The following is a 9756-nucleotide window of genomic DNA, read 5'->3' on the forward strand; positions in this document are numbered from 1 at the left end:
ACAAAGGGTAGACTTTTACATTAATTAATAACCATGTTGATTTTTATAAGTAATGTAGCGTTATAAAATACAAACATATTTACTGTTTTCTTGTTTAAGCAGAAAAATCAAGTTTATATAAAAGAAAAAGTAAATAATAAACGAAAACTGTTTTTTTTTTATAGAAAATTAACTTACCGATAAATCAGCTGTCGCAAAATCGATAAATATTAATTCAGATTCTTCACCAGCCAACAAAACAGATACAGATTTTTCCCCACTTTCGTCATCTGTAACAAAACATGCCTACAATTAGTAATCAATTCAAACAACAAAAAATAACGTTTTTGTTTTCGTTTATCCCTCGGGAACATTTTTAATCCAGTACCTCGCGGATTAAAACGAAATTAAAAGAAATAATAAATTTGAAACCGTTTTTTATTTGATTTAAAACCCATTTTGGGAATTAATAACGAAATCCTACATTGGTTATAAATTTTGATACATACCTATGCTTGTGTCATATGCATGAAGATATTCCGATGTCATGAACTGGGAGACAAGGGAAGATTTCCCGACAGCTGGTCCTCCAAGCATCAACACTTTGTATGGGGTGGGACCTGGTGCACTTGTCGAAGATTCTCTGGAGGAAGCCAAACTACAAGAAGCCGAAGTGCGACACGAACCCGTCGCCGAAACAGCCGTTGGTAGTTGTTCAGTACTGCAATTAAAAACGAAGAAAAATTAGATTAAAAATAATTATAATTATTGTAATCACTGTCAATACAATTTCAAATTGAAGTTATCGAAAAGTTGATCATGTAACTTCTAAACGGGTATGATTGGAAATGAAAACTTTACAGATTCTTTCCTTTATTCAAGCTGGAAAATCTTACGATTCTAAATTTCAAAATTCTATATTAACAGGAATTACACTGTGGATAACTTTTTTCTTTTTAGAACGTAGCATACGGAAAAGTTATTATAAAATTTTGTTGTACAGTAACATTGATATTAACATCACCCTTAAAGATTCTTCTAAACTCAAACAAATAATTACTACCAAGTACAAAAGCAATTAGCTAGCTAAAGCTAATTTATCATTAAGGATATATTACAAAAACTGTAACTGTCACTTTTTATACCAAAAACTCTTTAAACTAATTAAAACTGTGTATAACAGATAACAAAGAATATGAAAGTACCCCATGATCTTAATAAGATTGGTTATCAGTTCATCGGTGTGTTTATTATTATGAAAGGAAATATTTTAATTTTCATCCCTTACCATTAGTAATTAGTAATAGCAGGAACGAATAAAGGAAGATAGAAAGGATATTTTAAAGAAGACATTTCAAATTATGACGATTACAGGATTTCAAAAAACAAATGATAAAATCATAAAACTATCAAATAATAATAATATTCTAAATCATAAGACATTTCGTTTTTGTGCTTCTGCCTGGCGCGTTCCCGGAATTCGTGGACAGAAGCTAAGAAAAAGCAATAAGTTTTCTAAAGAATTAATTAATTAACTTTTTTATTTATTATCAGTGTTAACAAAGAGAGTCAATCGGATCTAGTGAAAAGTAAAGCAAGAGCTAGACCAACACTGCCCTAGTCATGGTGTTGGAATTGACCTCGATTATTCGGTCTTGGTCCTGGACTTTCAATCTGATACTTACATTTTTTTAAATAATTCTTCTAAGCCCAAATTTTTCTATTTACCGACACACAATAATTCTGTCATATATGCGAGCTTGTCATGAAAATGGTGTCGATAGTTCAAAGAGTTGTGAAAACTCGAGTCCACCAACGCACAAATTGATGTCTTAACTAGGTACTAACAAGGTACTTGAAAGAAGAAAAAAAAGTTAGTTTTGTCTCTACATTTCAATGATGTATTTTCCAGACATAGGAACAAAGAACACTTACTCCGAGGACATTCTTGTAGACCCTTGTTTTCAAAGAATGGTAGAGTTTCTTCTTTTTATAGTTAGTGTTAAAATTTAGTAAAGCAAACCGACAATTTCAAATACTAAAAATGTTTTGTTTCAAAAAAAGAATATACAGTGTAAACTCTATATAACGACACTTAAGGGACTGAACATTTTTCGGCGTTATAAAGAGTGGTCGTTAAATGGAGAGAAATAAAAGATATTATTTTACTATTCTATAATAATAATATGCATTTACCAATATAGTACACATTTTGCACACGAACATTATTATTCGTACATTGCGTATAGTCTGTTATCTTCGTCTGATGTTTTTTACTGCTCCAATATTTTAATTGTATTTTGTTACGTATCTTAATCATATCTTGAGATACTGCTGGCATCAATCTGATTATATGAAAAGTATTTTTTAATAGTTTCGCTGCATCAAGTGCTTGTTTGATGCTTGGTGGAGGGACAGGATCGTCTTCTTCAACAACGTACACAGCTGCAGTTCTTATCTATTTCGGCAACTTAGAAAGTACTGCTCAATGATTTATAATGCCGCATTGTTGTCGTTAAATAGAGTGAGCGTGACGCTATATAGAGTGTAATATTGTCCAGTCAAGCAATTTCGACGTTTTAAGGAGTTTGTCGTTAAATCGAGTGACGTTATAAAGAGTTTACACTGTATTAAAGTTACTTTAAATAGTTTAACTCATACATTTTAGTTCATTCTTGCGTATTTGGTCTTGGTTCTGCCTATTCAGTCAAATTTGTTTGCTTTTTAGTTTACCAAAAATGTTATTCACCACCTACATCAAAAAGTTTGTTTATTTTTTACTTGGATTGAAATTTACGTTTGCTATCCCAATTCGAGATTATGAGATGAACCACCCTACAGTTCGACATGATTACGCCAACGTAATTGTAACACACATGGAGTTAAAAACTAGGTCAAAAGTACGCAAACTATGATCTAGTAATCTGTTTTTGTTTGACTACGTCGAAAGTGTAATTTCAACATATAACAAGGATGGAAACAAATCCAGTTTCAAACTCGTTTTATACGAAATGGAAATGTTTTTGAAATTTCTACATCGACGAAGTAATCATTTTAGCAAATAAATTTATACCTATTTCTGGTAAACAGGCGAGTAACAAATCAGTGGCATTTCAAATTAATAATTATTATTTAATAAGCTACTTGAATCTCATTAATTCTGCCTTTGTGTTTAAACAATGGAGCAATAACTTATTGTTTGATCGGAAATATTGGCAAAATTGAAGCTTTTATATTAAAACAAAATACAATAGAGCTTTCAATACAAAAAATTCCAACACAGATGTTGAAAGCATCAATTTAGCTACAGCTATTTCCCTACTGTTCATGTAATTACTGTGTCTATAATATTAAATTTATGAATATGACCTTTAAAAAATTTCAATAGTTTTTATAATTAAGGAAATTACGAAAAACAACTAGTGAGTGAAACTTTTTACGATTTATGAACATAATTACATCAGTTTAATGATAAAAACTCACCAAACTTCAATAAAAATATCTAAATTTTAAAAAAGAATGCTTTAACTTGCGACGAATTCAGAGAAATAATTTGCCGATAATCGTGAAAAACAATCGAACAGTATATTTTTAGCACAAAATCAGCAAGGAAAGTTTAAATAATTTGACAGATACATATTATTGATTTAATTCATATATTGACGTTAAAGTTCAAAGTGAAATTGCGTAGGTATAGATAGGTACATTTTGTCTTTTCTCAAAGGCAAAATATCAACATCAAAAACACCTTAAGGAATGCTTTGATAAAATGGAATCGTTTTCGGTGGCACTGAATATAAAGTGACGTTTACGAATAAGAACATCTCGACAAAAAGAAACTCCTTTTTTAAGTCTTTCTAATGGTAAACGCCGATGATTTCAAACAAAGGGAAAATTCAACAACGCATAAGTTCATTTCTCAATTTAAACACGTCTTAAAGAGAAAAAACGGACGACATGTACTTTATCAGTCTTGCTTTTCAATGAAAATCGGATAATTTGATTATCTATGCTATTCCATGCCAAAACGGTTCTTGGGACAATTGATCGATTAAGCAATCAGTATTAAAAATCAGCAATGTCTACTTGAATTGCAAAATATTCAACAATAGTTTTATTTTTATTGCAAACGAGACTCAAAATGGGAACAGATTCACTCATACACTCCTAGATAACAAGATTCACGACTATAAATATGCAAAATAATTTTGATATTATGATTTTGATGCTGGAGAAATTAATAATAAGAACGTTTAAGTTGAAATACTTCAGTTGGTAGTAGTAAATACCCACTAGATGGCGATGCTGCGCCTTTATTTGGATATTACAGAAACGGTTAACTTTTGTCACAATTTTTTTTAATACTTTTGGACAAAATAAAATTAGATATAATTAGCCTATAGTGCGATAATGGTCGGCAGTTATCAAGACGGTATATGACGTGTTAATTGCAGAACACTGACATTCTTAAAATGAAAGCAAACCTTTGACGGTGTATTAGAGAAATTGTGTTTTAGAAATCATTATTCATATCGAATTTAACAATGTATGTATGTATTTGATAAGCAGTTTATTTGATGAAAATTGGACGATCTAATAATAGCTGCAAATTTCCCTTTTTATTTCCTTTAATAAGAGCTGATGCTGGCACAACTCCGCCTCCTACACGAACATCCTAAAATAACTTTTGTAACTATAAAGTAATACGATATTTTTAGAATTGTCATTACTAATAGATACCGTTTTGCTAAAACATAAAAGCATTAAGGCGGAAATTGATTTAAATTAAAAAAAAAGAAGGAACGCCATTTAAGGTGGAGTAAGAGTTGGCATTTGTGTAGACATTAAAGACAGGAAGCGCGGCAGGCTTATTGAGTAAATTGATATTTCAATCTTCTGGCATTTTCAATGAAGTTAAGCTTCTTTAAAAGCTTATCCGATTTCAAGACAAGAACGACTGTTAAACGTGTAAGTACAGTCTGTCTTAAAAGTGGAGATCCAATCATATGCATGCAAAAAGATTCATTTATAAATAAGTAAGTGAGTAAGTAAGTTATAAGTATCCCCTTTCATTGAGAAAGATATTAAATATATTTAAAAATGTAGGGACGAAGGGAGGGGTTAGCGATAGAATTAAATGAAATGGAAGTGGTATAGACATAAAAGAAAGTCATCATGATCATAAGGTCGTCAGTCCTAAGACTGGTTGGACACGCACCTCCACTCTTTCCTATCCTGAGCTAAACTTCGCATTTCCCTAAAACTAGAACAACCCACATCNGGCTTATTGAGTAAATTGATATTTCAATCTTCTGGCATTTTCAATGAAGTTAAGCTTCTTTAAAAGCTTATCCGATTTCAAGACAAGAACGACTGTTAAACGTGTAAGTACAGTCTGTCTTAAAAGTGGAGATCCAATCATATGCATGCAAAAAGATTCATTTATTTTCCATAGAGTCTTCTGTTCTCCTATTCTTTCCAATACCTCTTCATTTCTAACCTTTTCTACCCTCGATATCCTCATCATCCGCCTATAACACCACATTTCGAACGCTTCTAACCTTTTCTTTTCTGCCGCGCCCACTGTCCATGTTTCGCACCCGTACAATACAAATAAAAGAAAGTAAAACAAAAATATTGGTATGCAAGGGAAGAATGAATATAAAGATAAAGATGATGAAAAATTAGAGAGAAAGTGGCTGATTTTCGGTATGTAGGAAGTCAGCTAACTCAGAATGGAAAGAGCGATAGAGATATAAAATAGTGGATAGCGCAGGGTAGAGTCGTCATTAACGAAAAGAAGTCACTTCTTTTTTTAAGGAAATGCGAAGATTCTCTCAGGATAAGAGCCAACCGGTTTTAGGACTGACGACGATCTTATTATGATGATCATGATAATCATGATTCCCTTTCATAATCGTCATCTGTTACCTCTCTTTGAAAAGATTTTGAAGGCCTAGAAGATTATATGATGGCGCTTGGCTTCAGTGCAAGGTTCTGAAGGTCTAAACTGTGTAGCCTACTATTCCTTTTGCTTGTGAACTTCATATTGTTGACCTTACTAGATCAAAAACCAAGAATTTGACTTAGTTTTGGGTCATTGCTGCTACCCTTTTTTGGAACCTTACTAGTCACTAATAAACAATCTGCAACTACATCACTTTTCTGGATAAAATCGCTTTTACCATCATCGACTCTGGTGGTACACGTATTAATTAGCGTAGGGTAATTTTTAGGACTCTTTGTAAATACACGTCGTTTCAGAAGATCACTTGAGTTTGGGACATGTTGTATATTATACTTGTGAGTATATACCATTTAATATTTCTTTTCTTTAAAATTTACGATTGAAACAAATGCCGATCTTATTGGAAAAGAACAGAGAGCTGAAATTATCCTTGAGGGAATAATAAATAAAAGCTAGTTACCTACTAGAGAAAATAATAACGAGCAGCCCGAATTTAATATGCTTTTTGTATCGGATGCTTTCCTTCTTATTTCAAGAAATCAATAAGACCTTGTAAATTTCATTATCAAAATCTCTTTGTAAGAAAAAAGGATATNGTGCAAAATGTGTACTGTATTGGTAAATGCATATTATTATAGAATAGTAAAATAATATCTTTTATTTCTCTCCATTTAACGACCACTCTTTATAACGCCGAAAAATGTTCGGTCCCTTAAGTGTCGTCATACAGAGTTTACACTGTATTTGTAACCAAGTTTTCACGAAGAAAAAACGTAAAAATTGCGTTGCTTGTGCTTAATTTATTTGTTATTGCTATAAAAAATGAAATTTTACTTGATTTCTAGGGGGTTTAGGCCTTCAGGCCTCCTCCTGAAAGATCCTAAATCAATCGGCCAAAGGAGCAATTTGGGAGAAATTGAGGAAGTTACACTGGGGGTTGAAATCAAAACCAGATTTGATAAATGCCTAACAAAGTAATTTTGTTCTGGTAGGTACAGTAGTTTTCATGACATTTGTCACTTAAAGGCATACAAAACGCCCTGAAATTGGTTACCCTTTGTGTCATTACATGGTAGACTTTTAGCATAACAGAGACGCGCCTTGTTACTAGTTTGTTTGATACTGTACTATAGTGAATACAAAGGTATAGACTACATAGGTATATTCGCCTAAAACATACTCATACTAACATCAGCAGCCAATTCAATTATCGTATTCGTGGTTAGTTACGGCATCAGAATAATGAGATGGAATCAGATCATTGAGACAATGGTTTTACGGAGAACACTGTACTTGATGCAATTAATTACTGCATTAACCGAATTCGTGTCGCGAAATGTTGAGTTAAAACCACATTTCATGCATTTAGATGTGTATACACCATACCTATATATACAACAATAATTGGAAAACATAATTGTTTATGATTTTCTAGTGCATCATCCATAATATAATTACAGATTATCTCATTATTTCTAGGAGAGAATTATGACGTCCAGGGTACCTTTAACGCCCTTCTACTAGCGATAAGTCCTTACTTTTTTGGTCAACAAAAAAATAGAAATACAAAAACCCAATAAAACAATGCATTAATCATTTTTTTTGTGATGCAACTGCTGTTTACCGAATGAAATTGGAGCAGTTGGCTTGCTTCGCAACGGCCCACTTTAAAAAACAATTTACAATGCCTTGGCCTGTATGTGTGGCAAGGAAATTTTTGATTCAAAATACAAATCAAATCGAAACTATTGTTTACGTTAGTCGTAAACAGTTGCGTGCGTGTCAGTAAAAACATATTCCATGATTCTTTTTTAATTTTTTATTTCCGTAGTAAGTGCTAAAAATAAATTCGAAATGCGAATGGACTATAAACAATAAACAAGAGAGGCCGTTCCTTATTATTATTGTCAAAGGATTCACCAGATTTCTGGTAGAAGTTTATCAAAACATAAGGATCTATTGATTAGTTACGTAAAAATTAACTTTAAAGAACATAAACAAACTTAAATAATATGTTACATTAAGGGTCGTACTTCGTATAAATAGAGTGCTATTTTTTTGTACAGAATTGAAAATCTAAATTAGCGTCAGACGATAAAAAAGTAGCACATAATTAGGGTTGCCACCTGTACTTTATTATAAAGTATTGTACTCTATTGTGTACGTTATACTTTACAAGACACATAACTTTCCTTTATTCAAGCTGGAAAATCTTACGATTCTAANATGCATTAATCATTTTTTTTGTGATGCAACTGCTGTTTACCGAATGAAATTGGAGCAGTTGGCTTGCTTCGCAACGGCCCACTTTAAAAAACAATTTACAATGCCTTGGCCTGTATGTGTGGCAAGTAAATTTTTGATTCAAAATACAAATCAAATCGAAACTATTGTTTACGTTAGTCGTAAACAGTTGCGTGCGTGTCAGTAAAAACATATTCCATGATTCTTTTTTAATTTTTTATTTCCGTAGTAAGTGCTAAAAATAAATTCGAAATGCGAATGGACTATAAACAATAAACAAGAGAGGTCGTTCCTTATTATTATTGTCAAAGGATTCACCAGATTTGTTCTGGTAGAATTTTATCAAAACATAAGGATCTATTGATTGGTTACGTAAAAATTAACTTTAAAGAACATAAACAAACTTAAATAATATGTTATATTAATGGTCGTACTTCGTATAAATAGTGCTATTTTTTAGTACAGAATAGAAAATCTAAAGAAAATCTAAGACGGTAAGAAAGTAGCACATAATCCAACGTTTTTTATTTGTGTGATTCCAAGTATCAGGAAGAATATGGAAACTATTAGCTATCCTTTTAGTGACGCATTTAAAAAACAATAAATAATAATACCCTGTTAGTAAATATGAATATGAAAGCTAAGGCCAGAGTGAAACTCAAAAAATGCAACTTCTGGTCTGTTCGAGAACGTAACTACCTAAGGGATGAAAAAAAGAGAGTACAAATTGATTCAAAGCTTTTGTTGCCGTCACTGACGTAACTGTTAATTACTAGTTGTTTTTCTAGTCGTCGTTGATTAAGGCATCTTGTTCTCTCAACGCTCGTCAACTCACGTGTACGACATTTTCAGGAGTTCTTCTTCCCAGGGGGCAGAGATGTCGTCCACGGGAGTCGACTAAACAATGGAAGGCGAAAAAGCGTCGATCCGTAAAGCCCGAGAATTAACAATTGCATCAAGAAAGGAAGTAGTTAATTCCGAGGTATTTTTTTGTCTCTAAATTAGAAGCACTACCACTGAGGATGTCAGCCGCAGTAGCTGACGAAGCGACTGGACACAACAGTTCACTTAGACCACGGCCCTATATAGGGCTGCCACCTTTATTTTTTTAAACATATTTTTTGTTACACCTAGCAGCCAGTAACAAATTGCTGTCGCTCTTAAATATATTAATAGCCTCTAATCATAGCAAACAAAGATTTAAGAAAACTAAAAGTCCATTTTTAATTAGTTTTAATGAAGCTTTATTCCTGTCGTCCTGCCATTTTGGTTTCCTAACAGAGAATACTCTTTCTGTAAATGCTGAAGTGGCCGGAACGGACAGCAAAAGTGAAACTACTTTGAACAGATTTGGGAAATTAGGTTGTTCCGTAAATATGGCTTGCCATTTTTCTGTGCAATATTATTGATATAAAATTTCGAATAATCGCTTACAAAATTACGATGTTTACTTAAGGCCTTAAATAAAGTATTTTTGCGTACTTTATGTGTCTTGTAAAGTATAACGTACGCACAGTCGAAATAGAGTACAATACTTTATAATAAAGTACGGGTGGCAACCCTAA

At 32.4% G+C, this 9756-nt stretch overlaps 1 protein-coding gene across 5 annotated transcripts in view; it reads right to left on the minus strand.

Moving 5' to 3' along the window:
* LOC108734398 overlaps positions 1-9756 on the minus strand; it is a 132030-nt gene that overhangs the window by 10046 nt on the left and 112228 nt on the right. For all 5 annotated transcript variants that reach the window (XR_003231386.1, XM_025975832.1, XM_025975831.1 and 2 more), the window contains 2 exons: positions 489-700; positions 178-269 (listed from right to left, as the gene is read on the minus strand). Coding sequence is in view for 4 of the 5 variants with exons in the window: in XM_025975832.1 (XP_025831617.1) it covers positions 178-269; positions 489-700 (304 nt within the window). In the remaining variant the exon portion in view is untranslated. The remainder of the gene's footprint in view (positions 1-177; positions 270-488; positions 701-9756) is intronic.

Source organism: Agrilus planipennis, unplaced genomic scaffold (assembly GCF_000699045.2).
Source record: "Agrilus planipennis isolate EAB-ADULT unplaced genomic scaffold, Apla_2.0 scaffold54, whole genome shotgun sequence".
Classification (NCBI taxonomy): domain Eukaryota; kingdom Metazoa; phylum Arthropoda; class Insecta; order Coleoptera; family Buprestidae; genus Agrilus; species Agrilus planipennis.